The following is a 24,802-nucleotide window of genomic DNA, read 5'->3' on the forward strand; positions in this document are numbered from 1 at the left end:
ATGCCTTGTCCTGGCAAGGTCCCTGGAATGCCTGTGCGTGTGGATCCCACTGGCCAGGAATCCTTAGCTTGTTCTGGTTTTGGGGGTCTCCTCCCCAACCACTCACATGGTACAGCTTCTGGGAAGGGACCCTGTGGAGGTTCACTGAGAAACTGGGGTCTGTACCAGTCCCTGTGGGGTTGGTGGGTGCCATTCTCTGGAGTGAGTCTTCCTATCTTTAAAATAGGCTGGGAGCCCGGCACAGTGGTTCATCCCTGTAATCCCAGTACTTTGGGAGTGCTGGATGGGTCCAAGGTGGGTGGATCACCTGAGGTCATGAGATCAAGACCAGTCTGGCTGACATGGTGAACCCCCCCCCCCGCCGCCCCCACCACCTCGCCACCGTCTCAACTGAAAATACAAAAGAAAGTCACCAGGCGTGGTGCACAGGGACCTACCCCTCCCTGCCCTGCTGCTCTGTGGAGAGAGAGGAGGTGGGGCACAAAGGTGCTTGGAGCTCTGTGAACCAGAAACAGGCTAGGTGCCCCTTTGGTGTACTTGAACTCCTCTGGCCGGCAATGTAGGTTGCTGCTTGGGGGTGCTGGGAGGGGTCCTTTCCTCTCTCCCCTCCCTCTGCGTCTGTCTGCCTTTTCCTCTCCATCTCTGGCTCCTCTCCATGGATTCAGATTCTTTCCTTTGCATTCAGGTCGCTGGCCTTACTCTCATTTGCAAGCTGAGAGGCATTAGGAGAGCAGGAAGCTCAGATAAGGGTGAGATAATTGCCTCTTATTGGTTTTTATGGCTCTTTTATGATCTGGAGGCCCCTGAAGGAGTGTTTGTTCACAGGGAGAATTAGATACTGCAGCCTGTGTGGCCTTCATGGGCAGCGGCTGGGAGAGGCTGCTCGGGTGGGTGCAGGGTGGGTGGGTCCAGGGCCTTGGCAGGCAGCAGAGAGGGGCCTGGGTACAGGAGGCATCCCCAGCCTCATTTCTTGCCATGCCTTCCTTGCATATGTGTCTTGAGCTGGAACTTTGCTTGTGTCGCTGCTCCCCCCACTTTATTTCTCTTCCCTTGCCTGGGAAGCCCTTTCTCCATCTCATTGGCCTGAGGAACAGCTGCTCCAGTCTGCAGGGACAGTGGAGGTGGCCCTGAGAGCCAGGCGTTGCAGGGAGCTCACCTGGTTTCAAACTGCCACTGTGCCACTTGCTGGCCAGGTGACTTGGGCAGTGGGGGTGGGCATGAAGGTGACTTCTCTATGTTGTGTGGACCCCCATTCCCCAGCCCGGGACACCAGAGCCAGTACCTGGGCAGGCCGCTCACTGGGTTTTGATAAGGTGCAGCTAGGAGGACTGTACTTCAGCCTCCCCCTGCCTATGAGTCTGCTCATAAGACGTTTCCAAATTCCTTCTGAAGCTGCCGGACCCCACCCAGTGATGCCTATTCCCAACTCCGTGTCACCTTTAGAGTTGACACGGGGCCTTCCCTGGTGTTCTCCTGGTGAAACTGCATTCTCTTGGTTGAAGCGTGCTGCAGCCTTGGAGCCGGGTGTTATGCTTTCTCGTGGGCAGTGTCTTAGTTTGTTTGGGCTGCTATAATACAGTGCCATAGACTGGGTGGCTTACAAACAAGAGAAACTTGTTTTTCTTTCTCTCTTTCTTTTTTTTTAAGAAAGAGAGAAAGAAAGGAAGGAATCAAGGAAGGAAAGAAAGAAAGGAAAGAAAGAAAGAAAGACAGAAAGAGGAAAAGAAAGAGGGAGAGAGATCGGGAGTCTTGCCACATTGCCCAAGCTGGAGTGCAGTCTAAAAATGGGTATTAAAACCTCTTTTATGCCAATAATTGTGCTTGACAATGGAGACAGGAAGGAATAAGGGAGGAAGATAACAAACAAGCAGCCAAACAGTATTTCTCTTAAACCTGTGAAATGCTATGCATTTGCTGAGGAGTGATTTACTTCCAATTCTGTGGTCACTTATGGAGTAGGTGTGATGCGGCTCTGAGAAGAATGTATATTCTGTGGATCTGGGGTGGAGAGTTCTGTAAATGTCTATTAGGTTTGCTTGTTCCAGGTCTGAGTTCAAGTCCTGGATATCCTTGTTATTTTCTGTCTGGTTGATCTGTCTAATATTGACAATGGGTTGTTAAAGTCTCCCACTATTATTGTGTGGGAGTCAGTCTCTTTGTAAGTCATTAAGAACTTGCCTTATGTATCTGGGTGCTCCTGTATTGGGTGCGTATATATTTAGGATCGTTAACTCTTGTTGTTGCATTAATCCTTTTACCATTATGTAATGTCCTTCTTTGTCTCTTTTGATCTTTGTTGCTTTAAAGTCTATTTTATCAGAGACGAGAATTACTACTCCTGCTTTCTTTTGCTCTCCATTTGGTTGGTAGATCTTCCTCCATCCCTTTATTTTGAGCCTTTGTGTATCCGTGCATGTGAGATGGGTTTCCTAGATACAGCACATCGATGGGTTTTGGCTTTTTATCCAATTTGCCAGTCTGTGTCTTTCGATTGGGGCATTTAGTTCATTTACATTTAGGGTTAATATTGATATGTGTGAATTTGATACTGCCATTTAATGCTAGCTGGCTGTTTTGCCCATTAGTTGATGCAGATTCTTTCTTACATTGATGCTCTTTACCTTTTGTTATGTTTTTGGAGTGGCTGATACCGGTTGTTGTTTTTCTTTTTTTTTTTTGAGATGGAATCTTGCTCTGTCTTCCAGGCTAGAGTGCAGTGGCACGATCTCGGCTTACCACGACCTATGCCTCCCAGGTTCAAGCGATTCTCCCATCTCAGTCTCCCTAGTAGCTGGGATTATAGGGGTGTACCACCATGCCTGGCTAATTTTTTTTTTTTTTTTTTTTTTTTTTTGAGACGGAGTTTTGCTTTTGTTACCCAGGCTGGAGTGCAATGGCGCGATCTCGGTTCACCGCAACCTCCGCCTCCTGGGTTCAGGCAATTCTCCTGCCTCAGCCTCCCAAGTAGCTGGGATTACAGGCACGCGCCACCATGCCCAGCTAATTTTTTGTATTTTTAGTAGAGATGGGGTTTCACCATGTTGACCAGGATGGTCTCGATCTCTTGACCTCGTGATCCACCTGCCTTGGCCTCCCAAAGTGCTGGGATTACAGGCTTGAGCCACTGCGCCCGGCCGTGTGGCTAATTTTTATATTTCTGGTAGAGATGGGGTTTCGTCACATTGGCCAGGCTGGTCTCGAACTCCTGACCTCACGTGATTCACCTGCCTCGGTCTTCCAAAGTTCTGGGATTACAGACGTGAACCAACGCCCTGCCTAAGAGAAACTTATTTCTCACAGTTCTCAAGGCTGGGAGGTCCAAGATCAGGGTGCCAGCAGATCCAGTGTCTGATAAGGGCTTGTTTCTTCTTATAGATGGTGCCTTCTCACTGTGTCCTTACATGGTGGAATGGGCAGAGGAGCTCTCTAGGGCCTCTTGTACGGGCCCTAATCCCACTCATGGGGGCTCTGCTCTTAGGACCTAATTCCCTCTCCAAAAGCCCTACCTCCTAATTCTGTCACCTTGGGGGTGAAGATTTTAACACATGGACTTTTTTCCCCCCCATCCAGAGATGGAGTCTTGCTCTGTGACCCAGACTGGAGTGCAATGGCATGAACTCAGCTCACTGCAACCGTTGCCTCCTGGGTTAAAGTAATTCTCCTGCCTCAGCCTCCAGAGTAGCTGGGATTACAGGTGCCCGCCACCACACCTGGCTATTTTTGTATTTTTAGGAGAGACAGGGTTTCACCATGTTGGCCAGGCTGGTCTCAAACTCCTGACCTTGTGATCTGCCCACCTTGGCCTCCCAAAGTGCTGGGATTACAGGCATGAGCCACTGTGTCCTGCCTAACATATGGACTTTTTTGTCGGGGGGACATAGACATTCATATCATAGCAGAGGGAGAATTGAACTTGTGCCTCTGAGTGTGTGCTGAGGGCTACTGCTCTCTTTCTTTTTGTCAAATGGTAGCTAAACAGGCAAGAGCTGTGGTAACCTTATGCCTCAGCAAGTCTGCAATGCAAGTTCCCTACTTCCAGGCGATCTGCTTGAAACAGTACAAGCTTTGCAAGTAGACATAGTGTAAGATCCCAGCTCCCACTAATTAGCTGAGTGATTTTGGGTAATTGAGACTTTGTGAGCCTCAGTTTCCCCACCTGTAGAATGGGGGTGACAACACCTGCCTCCTTTGTGTTCCCAAGAAATTAAATGTGCAGGCTGGGCTCATTGGCTCACTCCCAGCACTTCGGGAGGCCGAGGTGGGCGGATCACCTGAGGTCAGGAGTTTGAGACCAGCCTGGCCAACGTGGTGAAACCCTGTCTCTACTAGAAATACAAAAATTAGCTGGGCGTAGTGGCGAGTGCCTATAGTCCCAGCTACTCTGGAGGCTGAGTTGGGAGAATTGCTCAAATCTGGGAGGCGAAGGTTGCAATGAGCCGAGATCATGCCACTGCACTCCAGCCTGGGTGACTGAGCGAGACTGTCTTAAAAAAAAAAAAAAAGGAAAGAAAAGAAAGAAATTAAATGTGCAATTAATTACACGTAAAGCAGAGCAAGTAGTGTATAGCAGATGTCACTGATTTGTCATGGTCACGTGACCTGTGGCTAGGAGATTGCACAGCCAACCACTTCTAAGCTCATGTCTGTTCTAGCTGGAACAGTCTGGTTCCATCTGAGCAATTCTGAGCAACTGATGGGGCGCCTTCAGGATGTTTTTGTATTGAGGAGGTGGCAGCTCAGGGAGGCAGCTGTTAGACATTGGGGTGGCTCCCATCAGCCCAGCGCCTCGCTTCCTGGTCCAGAGCAGCCCTGTCCTCTCTTGGCCTTTATGTCCTGCCATTGGTGGAAAGTATTTCCCCCAGACGGAATGTGCTGCCTTCCTTGCCCTGGGCCACACTGCCGACTTCTGGCCATGAAATGTGAGCTGACACTTGCTCCTCTAATAGGGCAGGTGACCTAGACCTGCACCACCCAGTCCGGTGGCCACTAGCCATGTGTAGCTATTTAAAATTAAATGACTTAAAATCAAATAGAATTAAAAATTAGGTTCCTTAGTTTCACCAGCCACATGTCAAGGGCTTAATAGCTGTGTTGCTGGTGGCCGTTGCACTGCACAGGACAGGCAGGAGCAGTCTCGCCACCACCACCACTGATCTGCTTATTATCTGAGAGGCAGCGGAGGGCAGCACTCAGAGGCCAGCTTGGGAGCCAGGTGAGCTGGCCTCACAGTCTGGCTCTGCTAGTCCCTGGCAGAGTGATCCCCTGCAGGTTCCTCTACTTGCCTGCAGAATGCAGAAGATGCCAGGATCCCGCTTGGTGCTGGGAAGGTGAGGCAGAGGGCCTGGCGAACAGGAGGTACTCAGCAGCGGAGAGCCCTCCTGGCAGCCTCCTCCCCTCCCTCTTCCCCTGTACTGTCTTATTCTTCATATGCTAAAGGCTCCAGTGCCAGGAAGTTCTGATTCTTTGGTTGCTGTCTTGACAGTCTAAGGCCTCTGCCCTCTGGGTTGGCATAAGTGGTCTTTGGTCTTTGTTTTATTTTTTTGAAACTGGACTTAAAAAAATTCATGTTAGAATAGCTTTAGATTTTCAGAGATGTTCTGGATGGGGTACACAGAGCTCCACATACCCCCCACCAGCTTCCCCACTGTGAGCGTCTCACACGGCCTTGGCACAGTTGTCAAAGCTGAAACCTGCACTGGCACGTTACCATTCACTAAACAGACTTTGTGTGGATTTCATCAGTTTTCCCACTTAGGTTAATTTTTTTGACCCAGGATCCAATCCGGGATCCCACATTGGACTTAACTCTCATGTCTCTGTAGCCTGCTCCGGCCCGTGGCAGTTTCTCGATCTTTCCTTAATTTCCATGACCTTGAGAATATTGGGGAGTAATGGTCATTTGCAGTGGTTCATGCCTATAATCCCAGCACTTTGTGAGGCGGTTGAGGCAGTTGGATCACTTTGAGGTCAGGAGTTTGAGACCAGCCTGGCCAACATAGTGAAACCCCGTCTCTACTAAAAGTTCAAAGTTAGCTGGGCATGGTGGCGCATGCCTGTAATTCCAGCTCCTTGGGAGGCTGAGGTGGGAGGATTGCTTGAACCTGGGAGGCAGAGGTTTCAGTGAGCCAAGATTGCGGCACTGTCCGGAAGCCTGGATTGACAGAGTGACACTCCATCTCGGGAAAAAAAAAAACGTCTTGAGGAGTAATGCCAGGTATTCGGTACAATGTCCTCAACTCTGGTTCTGTCTGTGTTTTCCCCGTGTTGACACTGGGGTTATGGGTTTTGGATAAAATCACTACAGCGGTGAAATACCCATTTTATGACATCATAGGAAGGCACATGGCATCTGGTGGTGTCTCTACAAATGTTCACCTGGATCACTTGGTTCAGGATGTGTTTGCTGGTTTCTCTGCTATCTTCCATTTGCATATCTGTTCTTTGGAAGGGACCAGCCCATCCCCAAGTGTGTGTGAAGGAATAAGCTCTACCTCCTCTGTAGAGTCTTTTGAAGCTTTGCAAGTCCTTGGTGTTTTTTTTCCCCCCTTTTTCTTTTTTGACAGAGTGTCATTCTGTCACCCGGGCTGGAGGGTAGCGGCATGATCTTGGCTCACTGCAACCTACCTCTCCCAGGTTCAATCAATTCTCATGCATCAGCCTCCTGAGTAGCTGAGATTACATGTGTGCACCACCACGCCTGGCTAATTTTTATATTTTTAGTAGAGATGGGGTTTCACCATGTTGGCCAGGGTGGCCTTGAACTCCTGACCTCAAGTGATCTACCCACTTCGGCCTCCCAAAGTGCTGTGATTACAGATGTGAGCCACTGTGCCTGGCCAAGTCCTTGTTGCTTGCAGGAGGCAGGGATCCACCAGGCTGCCCCTCCTGTTGCATGTGGGAGAGTGGAGAGGTGGAGGCTCCCTGTGAGTCTGCACTGGGGAGAGATGAGACAGGCGCCTTGTGGAGAGTGCTAGGTGCTCATCACTTTGAGCACGGTTGATCTGTACGCTCTTGTGAAGTGCTAGCCCAGCCTTGTAGTACCTGCCTTCTAAAGATGAGGGCCCTGGGGCTTGTCTGAGGCCAGCTCTGCCTCGGGCCTCCCTAGCAGCCTGGCCTTCAGCCCACTTTTGCCCATCATGCCCCCCTGACCAGGGGAGGGACTGCCAGAGGCTTCCTAGGGCTACCTCTGGACACCTCTGCAGTGCCTTCTCTCGCCCACAGGGTGCCAGCCTGGGTGAGCAATGGGGATGCAGTGGACACAGCCTCCTCCGGGGCCCAGCGCTCCAGCTGGAAGCGGAAGAGCTCCCGTCGCAGTAAGTCTCCCCTCCGGCCCGCTGCCCACCCCAGGTAGCTAGCTCCAGGATATCCTAGTCTTTCCCAACCCCAGAGAGCTGATGTGGGCTCCTGTGAGCCCTGGGGTCATCCTCACTATGGGCTGCTGTGGCCCTGAAGGACCAACCACTGCCCATGAGAGCCAAGGACCAGGAGTGGCTGACACGCCCAGCTTTTCATCTGCTCCTCAAATACTTATAAAGCTCCCACAACAGGCCAGGGTGGCCTGGTGGTGGGAGTGCCCTGGGGACCAGGGTGAGGTCCCTCTGTGAGCAGAACCAGACACCCTGCCATGGGAAGGTGCCCAGCCAGATGAGCCCTGCAGATAGAGAGGGAGGCAGCAAGGGTAGGGGGAAGAGGGTCTCAGACAGAGGGGCCAGCTTGTGCAAGGGCCCGAGGGCGAGAGGATACCTGGCTCTCGGGCATTGGCAAGGGCATCATCTGCGGGGGAAGGGAGCGTGACGGGGTGAGATGTGGCTGCCGGCCCTGCAGCTCCCTGGGGCCTCAGAGGCCGTGCTTAAGGTTCTCAAGGCAATAGGAAGCCACGGAAGGAAGGCGAGTGATGCGGCTGCCTTTGCCTTTCAGTCCCTGTGCGCCGGGGTGGGAGCAGTGGAGGAGACCAGGTGGGGAGGGGAGGAGCCTGCTGGGAGGCTGTCATGGTCTTGTAGGATGGAATCGTCTGTAGGATGAATCTGAGGTTGGAACTGGGGGCTCAGAGAGAGGTGGGCAGGCCTGGGAGCCGGTGTGGGAGGAGGAAGAGGGGCTCTGACAGGGCTCTAGGGGCCCCGGGACCCAGGGAAGCATCACAGGCCAGTGGGTCTTGTGACTTATTCCTGGAAGGCTATAGATCGAGGACTGGCTCCCATCAGGGGTGGGGGCTGATTTTCCAAATCTCATGCTGCTCAGTGATGAGGGGCTCGCCTGGGGGCCTGGGTGACTGAGGATGCTAGGGCCGGGGCACAGGTGCTGGACTGAGTCATGCTCTCTACAAGAGCCAGGAGCGGCTGTCCATTAGCCAGATGGGCAGGCCTGCGGGTGGCAGGGAGGCAGGTGGGGCCTGAGCGGTCACCGGGAGGGCGCCTTAGATGGGCTTGAGGGTGGGGAGAAGGGGGAACCCCGCATCCCCTGAGAGCAGCTGGAGGGGCTGAGGGCTGGCTGGGCTGGCAGAAAGCAGGGTGCTGCATGCTACCAGCTGGCGCAGTCCTGATGTCATCTGCAGCACCTCCGGCCAGGCCGCCACAGGCCACCACAGCCCTAGTTGGCGCTCTTTCTTCCCTCTTCCCTCCCAGTCGACCGGTTCACTTTCCCTGCCCTGGAAGAAGATGTGATTTATGACGACGTCCCCTGTGAGAGCCCAGATGCCCATCAGCCCGGTATGGTTTCTGCAGTGCTTCCCTGCTTCTCTTGGGGACGAGAGGGCGGCAGGGATTGGGGAGGGTCGTCTCCTTCCATTTCCTTCTGTCCCCACCTGGCCCAGTGCCCCTCCTTCTTGTCTTTAGAAACAACCGTAGTCATGGGGAGAATCTGAGATGGCTGAGGGCATGGCCGGCGGGGCTGGGCAGGGCTGGGGGTCATGGGCAGGGCCGTGCTCCGCTGTGGGTCCCTGGGCAGGTCATCACCTTTCCAAGCCTTGATTCCTCCCTCAGGAAAATGGGGCCATAGTCCAGGCTTTCCAGGGCTGTTGGGGAAGATGACAGACGATTCCACTCAAAGGGGAAAGCAGATAAAGCTCTTGAAAGTCCTGCGCCCTGCTCTCCGTTGAGGGCTGAGGTGGGCCGGCGGGCAGGCGGGTGGGCAGGCGGGCAGACAGGCGGGCGATTGTGGCCACAGAGGGGAGGTGGGGTGGGGCTGGGGCAAGTCTCGCTGGAACTCACCTGATGGGAGAGAGGACTGTTCGATGACAATAGGAAGAGTCATCTTTGCTTGAACACGTGTGGCCAAGCTACTCTTCATATTTGCAATCACGTGACAGCCTCAAGACTTTGATTTGGGATGTTAAATCCTCATTTTACAGAGACGGGAAGGACAGACACAGGGCTAGGATTTGAATGTGGGGTCATTCTGATCCCAAGTTCAATGCTCTGTCCCCGATCCCAGGAGGATTTGAGTGGCATTTTATGACAGACGAGGCACATTTGATCCCACTGATCCCACTGCCCTGTGAGGGTGGCAGGGCCAGACTTATTTATGACACCTGTCATAAAGAGGTTAAGCCACCAGCCCCAGAGCACACAGCCAGGATTTGAACAGGTGACTTTGTTTTTCCTACTTTGCGATTCTCCCTGTTTTCAGGGGCTCTCCTTCCAATGGGGAAGCACAGCCCCTGCTTTTGAGGAGCCCCGAGTCTGATGGGGCACCTCTAACCATCCTTGAACAGCAGACAGTCCGATGGGATGGTAACACTGACAGACAACACAGCAAGGCCTGAGGGCCCCAGGGCCGCACTCCCGACTCCAGTCTCAGGAACGGGGACGGATGAGCCAATGATACTCTTATCCCGTTAGCAAGCCTGGGATGTGCTTGGAGTGCATTTTCCTGTTTGTAGCGCACTCAGGTTCAGGGAGAGATGGATTCCCATTGTGATGGGAGGCAAAAAAGTCTTCGGAAAGTCCTAGAGCTGGGAGTCCTGAGCGGCTGAGGGGCCTCAGCTGTTGTTTAACCCATTTGGCCTGTTCCCCACCTGAATTCAATCAGGCCACCAAGTCCCAGGCCCATCTCTGTCCTCAGGGTCTGGGAGGATGTGGCCTGTTCGTGGCCTGGGAGTGACACAGCCTGTGTTTGCACCCAGCTCTGGGCCTGCAAGCGAGGACCCGGATTCCTGCATGCTGGGCTATGGGAGGATCCAGTGCGACAAGGCGGCAGAGCTCAGTGCAGGGCTGGCTCTTCACACAGGGCCACCGCTGCTGCTGTTAGTGTTATGCCTGCCGAGGGTCCAGCACTGGGCTGCCTGGGGCTGCGGTGGGCTCAGCAGGAGCTCAGAGAGGAGGTAGTCACCCGAGGGACAGGCTGTATGCTGCGGTAGGCACACACAGATCTGTGTTTGAATCCTGGCTCTGCCATTGATTTGGGCACAGGGCTTTGTGCCTTTGGGCCTTGGCTTCTTCGTATAAGGCAAGAATATCCCCAGCTCACGGGCCTTTGGGGAGGGTCACGCTGGGTCCTGCTGAATCTCTCTGGGCCTCAGTTGACCCATCTGTAAAACTGGGGCAATAACGGCCAGTCGTTGGGTGGTAGCGTGGATTCCATGAGGTAATTGATGAGCAGGAAGCATGAGGGGACCCTTGTGCGGTCCATCTTTATTTCATGGCCCTGGGGCTGCACATGAGCAGCAGAGTTCTGTGACTCTGTCTCTGCTGGAGAGGACATTACTATATGTGTAGATGGTGGGGACCTCAGTGAATGGTAGTGTGGAACCCAGCTCCGCTCACTGTCTTACTGCGGCCAGCCACATCTCTCCCTTCTGTCTAACGGGCGGGGTAATCATTCATACCCTGCCATCTGCACAGGGCCACTGGGAGCCAGGGCGCACTGAGGACGGAGGTGGTCGGGTGCGCGGTTCCGCCCTGTGGAGGCGTGGGCCTGCCACGCGCTGCCGGGGTCCCTCCTCAGGGCTTCCCCAAGACCTCTGCCTCTTCGGTCACTAGTCAAGGGGCCTCCATCGCAGTAATGGGATAATCAGCCTGGCCTTCTGAAGGTCGCAGCTGCTCCACTCTCTAAAGACATTAGTTACCATTATCTTTTGCTTAAAAATAACCTCATGTTCCCTCCTGGTCCTGGGACCCATGTCCTGCTAAGCCTCAGCACCTCTGTTTTGTTCTTCGGCTGACACTCTTGCCCCTCACCCCTCACACCCAAGCTTTCCTGTGGGGTGGAGCTGGGGGTCCTGGATCTATGGACTGACACATAAGTCCCCCCAGAGCCACCACAAATGACGGCCTGCCGCTGTCAGCCGAGCGTGTGCTGTGTGCCAGGCACTTTGCCAAGAGCTCCTTGGCTCTTTTATGTACTCCACCTGTCCGCTAACTATTAGCCCCATGTTGCAGAGAGTTCTCTGATGACCAAAGCTTATAGGTTTTTTGACACAGTCGTTTCTGAGCAGATTTCTTTTCTTTTCTTTTTTTTTTTTTTGAGCCATTGTCTTGCTCTGTCACCCAGGCTGGAGTGCAATGGCATGATCTTGGCTCTCTGCAACCTACTCCTCTGGGTTCAAGCGATTCTCCTGCCTCAGCCTCCCTGAGTAGCTGGGGCTATAGGTATGCATTACCACACCCGGCTAGTTTTTATATTTTTATTAAAGACTGGGTTTCACCATGTTGGCCAGGCTGGTCTCGAACTCCTGACCTCAGGTGATCTACCCACCTTGGCTTCCCAAAGTCCTGAGATTACACACATGAGCCGCCGTGCCCCGTCAGATTTCTTTCTTTCTTTCTTTTTCTTTTTTAAAACCCTTCCCAATGCTCTATTTCTTCGGTGCATGAAGAAATACAGCTTTGGAAAGGGTTTTGAAAACCCATTTTCATCTTCATGAACTTTTTGGCGTCCAACCCCACTTTCGTGCGGTCTGCAGTTCTCCAGGTAACTGATGAGGAAGTGAGACCCAGAGGGGCAAAGGGCCTTGCCTGAGATCTCCCAGTGCCGGAGCTGGGGCTGGGACCCTGTGTTCCGGCCTCGGGACAGTGACTTTCCCACCTTAGCCTTCAAGTGGCATCTCACAACCCAGTTGAAAGGGCCCCACGAGTGCCCTGGCCCTGTGGGACCTGTCGCTCGGATGATGCAACTCTCAGCTCCTTGTCCCTAAGTTTTCAGTCGGAGGCATTTCCCTCAGGCTTTGGAAGAGAAGCTCCTGGGCTCTGGGCCAGCTGCGCCCCCTGCTGGAAGATCTTGGGCCACACGTGAACTCAGATTTGGGGTGCGGGGCCCTGGGGCCCCAACAATCTCTGTGTCACATTCCTGAAGGTGCTGACAGCCTGAGCCAGGACTTGGCTCTGGATCTTCTTTTCCAGCAAAAAACAGGTCATGTGTGGTGGCTCCACGGCTGGGTGCAGTGGCTCATGCCTGTAACCCTGGCACTTTGGGAGGCCACTGCAGGAGGATCACTTGAGCCCAGGAGCTCAAGACCAGCCTGGGCACATAACAAGACTCCGTCTCTACAAAATTAAAAAAAAAAACATTAGCTGAGTGTGATGGGACACACCTGTGGTCCCAGCTACCTGGGAGGCTGAGATGGGAGGATCACTTGAGCCCAGGAGTTTGAGGCCACAGTGAGCTGTGACTGCACCCCTGCACTCCAGCCTGGGTGAGACAATGAGACCCTGTCTCTAAAAAAAAATTGCCAAGGAGGCCCAGAATGAGCGCCAAGAGCCTACAAAAGCGATGCTGGGAGCAAAAGGAAATAAGTGGGCCCCTGGCGAGTCTGACACATTTCTTGTGTTTTCCCAATTTTCTCAGGCCCTCCTTGCCCTACAAGGGGAAGGATGTATTGTTATCTGCACTTTATGGTTGAGGAAGTGGAGCTGGAGCCCCAGGGCCCCCACATTCTCCCTGACCCCATTTGCTCCACCTGGGTTCAGAAATTGGATCTGAGGCTGGGAGTCTGGTAGGCTTGGCTTCAGGGCCCGGGCTCACTGGCGGTCGCTTGCCCAGCAGGGGCAGAGAGGAGCCTGCTCTACGAGGACGTGCCCCGGACTGGGGCGCCTCGGCAGGCGGAGGACCTAGGCTGGAGCTCCAGCGAGTTCGAGAGCTACAGCGAGGACTCTGGGGAGGAGGCCAAGCCGGAGGTCGAGCCTGCCAAGCACCGAGTGTCCTTCCAACCCAAGGTGAGGGGGCCGGGGGTATCTCTCACCTCAATCAGGGCACAGAGACCCCATCAAGGAGGGAGGGAGCGGGGTGATGAGGGCTAGGCCCGGGACTCACATCTGGGTCCCAGGGATTCCCAGGAACATGTGGTGAGAGGGGAGCCAGAGCTCAGGTCATCCCGAAACAGGAAGTGACTCACAGGCATTGCTGTTGGCAGCCCTAAGCCTGGGATTGGCATGGCTGGCACCTGGCACAGGTACTCCCCTCATCCCCTTGCTGTGGTAGACCTGGTCGATTAATCCCGGTGCTCATGGGCTCAGATTGGGCTTCAGAGTCCTCTCAACGCTGCACTCCAGGTAGCCCAGCCACTTAGAGGTGGAGCCTGGACCAGATCTACTTGTTCTCCCTGCCCTCTGGGACCGATGCTCAGATCAGGCCTCAGCCCACGCAGTCCTCTCTGCTCTGGGATGGTGGACAGTGGGGCTGCTGTGGCTAAGCCAGAGTGGCCTGGAAGGCTTCTCTCCAGGGTCTCACACGGTGCCATCCATGCATTCGGCTTCCCTATGTTTCTGCCTGGAGCAGGAGTCATTCTGCTTATTTCCTGGAGGGGAGCCCCTGAGGCTGCAAGGAAGACAGGTCTTCTGGTTCCTTCTCTCCCATGGCACCCTGCTCCTTCCATATTGTTCTGCAGAAGCTACCAAGGGATAGTGTCTGCCCGTGCTGAGATTTGTGGTTTTATGGGGACAGCTTCTTACAGGCCCTGACTGAGCAGAGGGGACGGGGTCCTTCTCAGGTTCCTTTGACTTTTCTTTGTATTATTTATTCTTTTGAGATAGAGTCTCACCCATTTGCCCAGGCTGGAGTGCAGTGGTGCAATCTTGGCTCATTGCAACCTCTGCTTCCCGGGTTCGAGCATTTTTTTTGCCTCAGCCTCCTGAGTAGCTGGTATTACAGATGTGCACCTTCATGCATGGCTAATTTCTGTATTTTTGTAGAGACGGGGTTTTGCCATGTTGCCCAGGCTGGTCTCAAACTCCTGGCCTCAAGAGATCCACCTGCCTCGGCCTCCCAAAGTGCTGGGATTACAGATGTGAGCCACTATGCTGGCCTCAAGCTCCTTTTGAAAGATGCAGCAGGGCAGGAGAGCTCTGCCTAGGGCCATTCCTGCATGGGCAGGGCAGGCACAAGAGAGGGGCCTTTCCCGGTACCTCCTGCCCTTTTCTGGGTTTGAGGGAACCCCTGTGGAAGAGGCATGCTGGCTGGAGGGACACCCACACGTGAGTCCTCAGGCAGCCATTCCTCAGACCAAGATGGGCTCCCGGAGTCCTGAACAAGCCTGGGGCTGAGCAGGTCTCTCTGAGCCAGGTCTTTCCAGGGATGAACCCCCACGGCTGGGCTGTGGAAAACACCCTAAGGTCATGCTAGCCAAAAAGCAAAGCATTTACGACACCTGCCGTGTGCCTAGTTCGTATCTTCAGTTGTGGGATGGGATACATTGGAACAGGAAGACCTGACCCGGGCTCAGCCAACCTTTATGGTCCACAGGAGATATTGAATGGGAAACAATGTGTCAAAAGTGAAGACAAAATGCTGGTCATCATAATCAGGGTGGTACAGCTGTCAAAAATAAACGATCAGGCCCTTCAAAACCAAACCAAACAAAGGCAAATATGCCTTTATGTACACGTAAGCCTGTGTCCAGCCTGGCTGTGTGCCTGATAGGGGTAGGGACTGATAGGGCCGATCAGAGGAGGCCTCCGAGAGTGGCGAGTTGGAGCGGGCGTTCCTCCGCCTCTTCTCCCGTGGTGGCTTTCCCAGGCTGCGGCCCTCTTGTTGGGACTGGGAGGAAGCCATGCAAGTCTCAGAGGGAAGGAGGGATGAAGATGCTGAATGCAGGCTTTCCAGCCGTGGTTCTCATTCTTTCATGGGCATCAGAATCACACATGCCAGGGTCTCACCAGGGACTCTGATTCAGGGGTTGGGTGGGGCCCGATGATCGGCCTTTTAAGCAGCTCTCTGCCCCCCGGGGATGCAAGGGGCCCATGGAGCACTCCAAGAAATGCAGGGCCGCACTCTCCATGGCTTGGCCCTGGGAATGGGACCTCTGGGGGCTGCCTGTGAGCTCCTGTTCCTCATATGCTCAGGCTGGGGCTTTGGATCCTTTCTCAGCAGATAAACTACGTGGCACAATTGTTGGGATGTCTAACCACTTGGAGTTTTTCTCTGGCCGTAGCCAAGGCCCCCCCGCTTCCTGACCTGCCAGCTTCTAGGGAGACAGGAGGTTGTGGAGGGCTTTTCCTCTGGTACCCACTTCTGCGAGGGACTCCACGGAGCCTGCCTGTGGTGCATCACACTCCTGAGCCGCTTGGGGCGCACCTGCTCACCCTTTGGCATTGCAGCAGCTGCATGTTTTAGGGCCACTGCTGCTTGGCTGTGTGTTGTGCGTGCTGCAGACCCAGGGCAGCAGGGGCTTGGGGATGTGTTTCTTCCTGTTCCTGGAGTCTGACCATGGCCTAGCACCCTGCCCAGCTGCAAGAGAACCAATGGAATCTCTTCTTCAGATATTGGAGAGGCCGTCCCTAGGCAGGTAGGCTCTTGCCAAAAAAAAAGTGACCATGGGGTCTGCAGAGGGGCAGTGACCCAAGTGGAAGCAGCTGCCTCATCTTATGTGAACAAGTGATCCTGCTGGTGCCAATCTGGGGTCTGTAGGTGTTTTTTTTCCAGTTGTGGGATGGATTGCATTGAACTCTCCCATGCTCCAGTGCTGACCTCTTTGAAATCAAGGTCTTTGATCCAGCTGGACGGGGACTGGGCAGAACTCATGAGCTCATTACAGAAATGCCAGCCCTGGCCCAGCCTGGTCCACCCCCTGCTCTGATCTGGCCAGCTCAGCAGGTGACCGCTGATCCTAACATTTCCTAGTTCTCCTGACCCTGAGAGAAGTGAAGGAGCACCAGGCCCAGGGGCTTTATGATTTTATTGTGTGAAACTATTTTATAGATGAACAGGACTCATGTCAAACCCTAAACTCCCCCGTTTTTTGGGAGTCTGGGTAGCTCTCAGAGGGACCCCTGTCCTGCATACTTCTTTGCATAGCAATATTGAACATATGCCTAGAATGGTACACTTTACAAAGCAGTGTCATTAATTTTCCTAGTACCCTAAGTGGTCAGTATTATTGTCATTAAGATTCTCATTTTGTTGATCAGAAAACCTGTGTGAAGCTCAGGGAGATTTAAATGATGTAGAATGCAACATCACATAGGGATGAAAACACCTCATCTGTCTGATGTCCATCTGTTCATCCATCCATCCATCCATCCAACAAATATTGGGCACTTGCAACTTAAAAGATAAAATAATAATGGCGTGCATTTTTTGAGTACGTAATAAGCTCTGGGCTTTGCATGTACATTTAATTTTCTCAGCAACCCTATGCAGTAGCTATTGTTATGGCCACTTTACCAGTAAGGAAGCTGCAACTCAGAGAGGTAAAGAGATTTTTCCAGCTAGTGAGCAGGGAGTCACGATTTGAGGCAGGCCTACCTGCCTCCAGAGTTCATACTCTTGATCCTTCGGTCTACTTCTCTAGAAGTAACACCTGTCTTGGTCTTTTGTGTACTTTACCAAATATCACTGTTGCTCATACAGTGAATGCATTTGAATATCTATCTGTTCTTCTGTCCATCCACCCGTTCTCCCATCTGTTTGTCCGTCCATCCATCCATCCATCCATCCTCCAAGATAATCTGTAAGCTGGGCATCTATTCTTCAATCCAGTTGCCCATCCTCCTCCCTCCCTTTTACCCTTCATCCATCCTCCCTTCCTCCGGCAGTGTACCAGAGGCAGCTAGTGCCAGCTCATGAGAACTCAGGAACCAGTCATGTGCATCTCTTTACAGATTCCCATTCAGTGATGTCACTTTGGTAGCTTGAAATCGGTGGAAGTGTTCACACCACGGAAATGCTCCATAGCAGGGCCCTTTTTCCTGGAGAACTGGTTAAATATTTGCCATCACAGCACTGCCTGACTCCATTCTCCTAGCCATCCATCCTCTTAGTCCTTCCTCTGACTGTCTCTTCACCCATCCATCTGTCCGCTTGCCCAGCTACATAGTCACCTAACCAAATTTATCCATCTGCTCATCCATCTACTTGTGTGTCTGTTCATCCGTTTATTTGTCTATCCATCCGTCCCTCTGCAAGCCTGTCCGTCTACCCATCCACCTGTCTGTCTTGTGCCCATCCGTCGGCCCAACTCTCCCTCTCCCATCCATTCATCTTTCTGTGCATTTGCTCACTTATCCATTTATCCTCTTTGACCCCATTCCATCCATCCATTCATCCATCCATCCATCCACCCACCAACCCACCCACCCACCTGCCATCTGTCCATCTTAGAAACTTACCTGGAAGCTCCTATGTTACAAGCCCTGTGCTGGGTCATGGGGCCGGGAAGAAGACACAGTCCTTGCCCTCAGAGCATCTTCTCCCTTCCCTAGAGGGGGCCTGGGTTTGCTCCCCTCCCGCCTCTCCTCCCCAGCAGCCCAGATTCCCTGCTGCAGAGACCAGGCCCTCAGCTTCCTGGTGTGGTGCGGTGGGACACAGCGGAGCAGATTCCAGGCAGGACCTGGCTGGACTGCCGCCTGGGACCTGGGGCTCCGCGTCCCACCAGCCCGAGCTGTCCATCCGCCACTTTACCTGAGTCTCCTCTCTCCTCTGTTGTCTGTGTTTTGTCTCCTCCCTGTCCCGCCTGCTCCTCTCACCTGCTCTCCTTCTGCCTGGCCGCTTGGGGCTCCAGCTTTCTCCAGACCTGACTAGGCTAAAGGAGAGATACGCCAGGACTAAGAGAGACATCTTGGCTTTGAGAGTTGGGGGGAGAGACATGCAGGAGCTGAAGCACAAGTACGATTGTAAGGTATTGTCTGTCTGTCCCCTCAAGCCCTGGAGGGGGGCCATTTCCAGCTGCAGCTACCTCCAGGGGCCTTTCCTGCTGCCCTGGTACCACAAAGCCTTCCAGGCCCACCCCTGAGTCCCAGGGCCATCCTGAGACCTGGACCCTGGCCACCCTCACGTCTGTGCTGGAGCTGGCAGGTGCCTTAAGCCACGTGTTCCTTTCCATGTTCTCGCCCGTTTCTTTCTCCCCACCCGGAAGTGAAACCCTCATAGTCCACCAGAATTCCCAGGAGGGTTTTTAAACTTTAGGACCCTTGGAATCACCTGGGGTGCTGCATTAAAAATGCAGGTTCCTGAGCTCCAGCCCCAAGGGTGCTGCTTCTGTAGGTCTGGGATGAGGCTCAGGAATCCGCAGATATCATAATCTGGACAGTTGGGTTACACCTTGAAAAACGTGAGTGTTGGTGACATTGGATGTTCCTCTCCCTCCTCACTGTTCAGAGGAATCCAGGATAAGGAAGTCTGTAAGAGAAATCGCAGAATTTTCTTAAATTTTTGGATAATGATGATATTGACCACAGTAGCTTCCATTAATTGAGCACCTGCTGTGTCTATCTTGGCTAAAGGCATGGACTTTCAAGGTCTGTGGGCCTGGTTTGAATCCCAGTCTCACTACTTCCTCACTGTGTGATCCTGAGCAGGCCCCTTGGCCTCTCCGAGCCTCGGTTTTCTTGCCTTTGAAATGGGAGCATTCACAATCCCAACCCTCTGGGTGGCTGTGAGGGTTGATGATCAGGCCTGTCGGGTGTGCGGTGCTGTGCTTGGTCTAAGAGCTCAGTGGATGGTTGCTGTCATTATCTGCGCCCTGACCGCCCTGTCCTTGTGGCACTCTGGACACTAGCTGCCTTTCCGCATCTTTTAGTGTCAAGTACCCAGCTAGTGGCCACAGCAGTGATCGGCAACAGAACTGGGGCTCCAGCTGAGATCCACTGCCTACCGGAGCCCAGGAGCCCTCCATCCTGCAGTGCTGCCCACTTTTTCGGAGCGTGGAGCCTTCCAGGAGGAGGAGAGCAAACCCTTTACAGTAGACCTCTCACAGATGTCCCTGAGAGGCCTGCAACCCAGGGCGGGGGCGGGGGCGGGGCTGACCTCGTGGGAAGCCAAGGCTCAGAGAGGAGCCAGGAGCTAGTGAAGGGCAGAGTCTAAGACGGGGCCTTTCCCCTGCCGCAGCCACACACTGTGGGAATGGGCGGATTCGGCAGGTTGACTTGGGGACACCTTCTAGGGTGTTTGCCTGTTCTTTTTTGCCCAGGAAAATGCCGAGAGAAGGGCCTTAGATGATTCCCTGAAAGACCACTTTGGGGGGTTCATAGGACAGCCCCATTGATGGCTTTCTGCCAGAACAGGAACTGGATTCTGGAACAGAGGTTTTGCATCTTGTGAGGGTGTGACCCTCTCTTCCCGCCCCCCCGGCCCCCAACAAGAAGAAGATGAGCATCTATGCCATCCCTTTCATTAGATTCCCAAAGGCCTCTAGGAGCACTCTCCCTGCCCCACCCCCAGAAAAGGCCAAGCACCGTTGCTCTAGGATTGTCCCGTAGAGATGTAGGACAGGCGGGGGCTTTCTTCCTTTTCCCTGCTGCTGGTTCCTTCCAGGAAGTCAGCCTCCTTCCTTAAAAGCCACCACCCCTGCCTCCCCGTGCATAGCACCTGGTGGCTTCCAGCAAGCCTTCCTTGCCCAGACCCCCAAGAAGTGCTTGGATACTTAAGTGGGGACCAAGGGGTTATTGGAGGTGACAGCAGAGACCAGAGGCACCCCCCACCAGATTAGTTCGCCCTACTTTCAGCAGAGAGTTTTAGGAAGGAGAAGGCTTTCTTAGAACTGCACTGTCTATTATGCTAGCCATGGGGCTCTTTAAATGGAAATTAACTAAAAGTAAATATAACTAGAAATTTGGGTCCTTCCTTGCACCAGCACATTTCTTTTTTTATTTATTTTTGTTTTTTTGAGACGGAGTCTCACTCTGTTGCCCAGGCTGGAGTGCAATGGCGCAATCTCTGCTCACTGCAGCCTCTGCCTCCTGGGTGATTCTCCTGCCTCGGCCTCCCGAGTAGCTGGGATTACAGGCACCCACCACCAGGCCTGGCTAATTTATATATTTTTAGTTGGCCAGGCTGGTCTCAAACTCCTGACCTCAAATGGTCTGCCTGCCATGGCCTCCCAAAGTGCTGGGATTACAGGCGTGAGCCACTGCACCAGCACATTTCAAGTGCCCATAGTCACATGCGGCCAGTGGCTGCCATATCGGGCAGTGCAGATCCAGAGTTTCTATCACCGCAGAGCCTTCTCCCAGCTGGTACTGCTGTGTGTTGGAGAAGATGTGGGGGCCAGGGCTGGGGCTTGGGAGGACAAAGGACTGGCTGAGGGGACAGCAGCTCTGTTTCAGGCCTGGGCTCCCCCAGCGCCCAGGGTGCCCACTTCCCTGTCCTGGGCACGCGCTCTCCTTACGTCTCATGTTCTGCTTAGCTTGCTACGCTCGTGTCCATGGATCCCCTCGCCACCGCCAAGGGAAGCTGCCTCTTGCTTTCTGGCAACTTCAGCCTTTTCTCCTTTTCCCGGACAGTGGCTCAGTAAGAAACCTGGCTGTTTTGGGGGGAGACAAGGGATGGGTCCCTCACTTGGATTTGGTGGATGGGATGGGGGTGTGCACACACCTCCTTTAGTTGCTCCTAAGGTCATGTTCAACATCAGCACATTTTGCTGCTCAGGGAGCTTTCCCAGACCCAGTCTGTTTGGTGCTCAAGGACCCTGGCAAGGATAGGTACTGCTATTCCTCAGTTTTGCCTGGGGAAATGGAAGCTCAGCAACACTCAATGATGTACCCAGAGTCATGCCACTAGGGGGTGGCCCAGGGCTCCAGGTCTCCAGCACCCGTTGTCCCCCTCCTAGCCAGGTGACATTGTCTCCTGGATTTGAAATCTGTTCACATAGTTTGTCCTGAGGGGAAAAAATCAGCTATGGCCTCCTCCTGCCTGTAACAAGGGAGATCCCGGGCATGAACACGCGCCTCCTCATCCTCACTGTCACCTTTGGCCACAGCTCACTGACCTGGGAGGGAAGGGTCTGGGTGGTTCTGACCTCTGCAGGCTGAGGCCCGGGAAGGCAGGTGCCCTTCGGTGGCAGGTGTCCCAGGCTGTCCCTTTCCTGATGAGCCTCTCTATCTTTGCTCAGATGACCCAGCTCATGAAGGCCGCCAAGAGCGGGACCAAGGATGGGCTGGAGAAGACGCGGATGGCCGTCATGCGCAAAGTCTCCTTCCTGCACAGGAAGGATGTCCTCGGTGAGGCGCTGCCTGAGCAGGAGGGTCTGGTGCCCAGCTCTGGGCTGGAGGTTGGGGGTGGGGATTGAGTTTTTACTTTACACCCCAGAGGATATACGGGGTGGGTAATACTTGGCGTATGGCTTCCTCTGGTGGTGGGAGTTGGGGACTGAGTCCCAAATATCCTGGTGGGTCCCCGTGTGTCTCCCCCTCCTCTGGCAGGCATGGCCTGTCCCATGGGCGAGCTGGGCCTCTCCCTTCAGCATCCCTGCTCCTGCTTTTGTCTCGGCTGTCTTGGCCTCCTGCCCCCTCATGCTGTCTGGCTCACCTGTCCTCATCTTTTTCATTCCTGTTCCTCCTTCCTTTATCCATCCACCCATCTCTCCAACCAGCTGACATTGACTGAATCCCACTAAGGGCCTCAGCCTGTGCTGCAGGCGGGGATCCAAGATGCCTGTCTCAGCAGTGCCTCTGGGGCTGGCTGGTGGCACAGCGTGGGAGACAGGCACGGAAATGGGAACTGCCAGTGCAGGTTGACAAGTGGGACCCTGGGGTACCCTGGGGGGCATGGAGGAAGTGAGGACGGACTTGGGGGAGGGAAGGTCTGGGAAGGAGAAGGAGGTGCAGGTCCCCAGGCAGGGGAAGTGGGCGCTCTGGAAAGAGGAGGGATCGGGAGTGCAGGGCCCCGGCGGTGGGAAAGTGCGAGGCGATCCAGAGAGGATCTGTTAGTCAGCACTGACTATTTATTGTGTGCCAGGTGCTCTCCTGTGAGCCTGCAGTTCCTCACTTAATCCTTATCCACATCACACAGGGTACAGAGGACGCCCACGTTCCCATGCAGCAGATGAGGGCATAGGCACAGAGAGGTTCAGTGACAGGGCTGAGGACACACAGGCCTGGAAAGGATGGAGGAGGCCTCATGTGGCAGAACTGAGGGTGAGGGTGACAGATCAGGATCCGGTCAGTACAGGCTTTGTGGGCCTTGCTGGGCATTTGCCTTTGGTCTTAAGGATACTGGAAGGTCATTAGAAGGTTTTAGGCAGAAGTGTCCCATGGTCAGATTTGATCAATTGGTCATTCACGCAACACGTTTTATTAAGCATCTACTATGTGCTAGGAACTGTCCTAAAGCCTTGGGCACACCTGTGAACATGAGTCCTGACCCTGTTTCCCTTAACCCCCGCCTCAGGTGCCTACCCTTGCTCCTGATCCCCACCAGGCTCTGGTCCCTTCCTCCAGAAAATGTCCATGTCAGGGCCCCTGATGTGTTCCCAGGCCTTGGTGAACCAGGGTCAGGTGAGACCAGGCCCTGCTGCCCATCTCACATCTTTAAAGGCGACAGACAAGGAGGCAAGGAATGCCGGGACAGTGGGTTCACAGCTGACGGAATTCTGGGGGTGCCAGTTCTCCTTGGAAGGAAGGAGGCCTTGTCTGGAGAGGACATGCCGCCCGCCCTCAGCACACAGCCTGGTGCAGCGGAAGGAACACAGGCCTCGAGCCAGGCAGAACTTTGAGAGCCTGTGGCCTCCTGGAAAGTTTTATAGTTTGACCTCCCCGTGCCTCAGTTTCCCCATCTGCACGGCGGGGTGGCTGTGTCTCTTGTAGGGCTGTGGTGAGGATGTCCGAGATAGTATGAGGAGAGAGAGAGCCCCTGTGTAGCAGACGTTATTCTTGGCGGGCGGTCAGTCCCTTAGTGGAGGCCTTTGATGCTAGGATGGCCTGGAACTTGCCTGCTCAGAACCTGGCTCGGTGGCCTTCTGGCTGCGGTGTCGCCTTGCACTATTGTCCCCTCTTGGCGTGGCAGACTGTAAGTGGTTTCCATCTGTAAAATGAGTTGAACCCCATCTGTGCGCTTGGTGCAGTGCTAAACCAGGGTAGGTGTGCGCAGGCCTGGCACAGCCTGGGCGCTGAGTCAATGTGCCTGCTCCTTCTGCTTTTCGGGGAGCACTGACCCCCGATGAGGGAGGGAGCAGGCCAGGTGGCCATTCTAAACTCATTGAAATGGTCCGGAGAAGGGACGGCGTGGCCAGGCCAGCTGGCCGGGAACTCTTCCTGGGTCACCCTCCCCACCCCGGGCTGGCCAGGGCTCTCCCCAGGCCTCCCCACCCCGCCCATGAGGCCAGCGCCTTCCTGAAGTGACCCTCCCCGCCGAGGCGATATTAATAGCCGTGGCAGGGCTCGAATCACAGGCCAAGAATGTTACCCAGCCGCTCGTGGGGGAAGAGGAAGCTGCGAGGCCGGCTGGGGTGGGTGCGGAGTGATGCCCGGGGCGTGATGTGGGCCCAGCAGGAGGGCCTGCGCCACCCCCACCCCCACGCCGTCATCCGCTGTCCCTCCTCCTCCTCCTCCTCTGTTTCCTGCTCAGGTAAGGGCTCACTGGGGTGTCCCTGCCCCCTCCCACCCCTGGGGTCACTGCCGCTTCTCCTTTCCTCCCCAGCTGCCCCACAGCTCCCAGTTCCTGCTGCCCACGGCTGCCGCTGGAGTCAGAGCCATTCAGCAGCCGGGGTCCCCTCTCCCGGCACCTGTGCCTCGCTCTGGTGGGGGCCGGAGCCCTCTCCGGGGCCCCCTCACGGCCTGACCTCCCCCGACTCTCAGAGGCCTGGGCCTCGTCCGTCTCATTCCGTCCTCCGCCCGAGGTCCATGCCCACTCACGCCCGGGTTCCGTGTCAGGCTCCTGTCGAGCTTTTTTTCCTTTAGCTCTGCATTTTTTCTTTAAAAATGAAAGTGCCAAACCAAGCTGCCTTGTTTTTCTCGGGGCTTATTTTCTTCCCCCTTTTAGACTTCCAGAAGAAAACTATTTTTAGTTCCTAGTGATGGGGACATGGGCGGCCAGCCTTTGCTGGGCCAGAGCGGGCGGGCCTGAGTGGGGACAGTGGCTTCTGGCAGCGTGGACGGCGAGAGCCCAGGCCCCGCAGGACGCGGCTTTTATTTCCGCCTGTTCACCCTCTCGCTCACTCACCCGCAGTTATTCGCCGATGGATGGTTCCAGGCTCTGGGGCGCAGCAGGGAACTCTTGCCCCACAGAGCCCCGGGAGCTGCTCGCACTCTAGGACCTGAGTCCAAGGCTGGTCTGGGGGTGCTCTCAGCTTCTGAGGCCTGAGCAGGCTGTGCGGTCCCTGCCTTAGCCATGTCATCAGCCTGTCTGACTTTCCAGGTGACTCGGAGGAGGAGGACATGGGGCTGCTGGAGGTCAGCGTCTCGGACATCAAGCCCCCAGCCCCAGAGCTGGGCCCCATGCCAGACGGCCTGAGCCCTCAGCAGGTCTGTAGGGGAGTGGGGCAGGTGGGGGTCTTCAGGGGAAGGGGTGGCTCGGGGGTTCCAGCCTATCCCCTGGGGCCACACTGGTCTGGGTCTCCCAGGGGCTGTGATGACTGGGGGCTCTTGGCAGAGCCCAGCGGGGCAGGGCCTCCTGGTTCTCTCCTCAGCCTTTGCATGGGCTTTCCACTTTCTCCGCCGAG

At 54.6% G+C, this 24,802-nt stretch overlaps 1 protein-coding gene across 13 annotated transcripts in view; it reads left to right on the forward strand.

Annotated features, from left to right (window-relative positions):
• ARHGEF10L (Rho guanine nucleotide exchange factor 10 like) overlaps positions 1 to 24,802 on the forward strand; it is a 180,720-nt gene that overhangs the window by 76,246 nt on the left and 79,672 nt on the right. For 3 of the 13 annotated variants that reach the window (XM_074380161.1, XM_039473886.2, XM_074380152.1), the window contains 6 exons: positions 7,222 to 7,313; positions 8,622 to 8,705; positions 12,976 to 13,148; positions 17,930 to 18,046; positions 21,257 to 21,365; positions 24,499 to 24,605. In XM_074380161.1, coding sequence (XP_074236262.1) covers positions 18,014 to 18,046; positions 21,257 to 21,365; positions 24,499 to 24,605 — 249 coding nt within the window. In that variant the 5' untranslated portion in view covers positions 7,222 to 7,313; positions 8,622 to 8,705; positions 12,976 to 13,148; positions 17,930 to 18,013. Of the gene's footprint in view, positions 1 to 7,221; positions 7,314 to 8,621; positions 8,706 to 12,975; positions 13,149 to 17,929; positions 18,047 to 21,256; positions 21,366 to 21,392; positions 23,710 to 24,498; positions 24,606 to 24,802 lie in introns of those variants that run through there. The other 10 variants (XM_074380158.1, XM_074380154.1, XM_074380157.1 and 7 more) reach the window with 5 other exon arrangements.

Source organism: Saimiri boliviensis, chromosome 11 (genome assembly GCF_048565385.1).
Source record: "Saimiri boliviensis isolate mSaiBol1 chromosome 11, mSaiBol1.pri, whole genome shotgun sequence".
Classification (NCBI taxonomy): Eukaryota; Metazoa; Chordata; class Mammalia; order Primates; family Cebidae; genus Saimiri; species Saimiri boliviensis.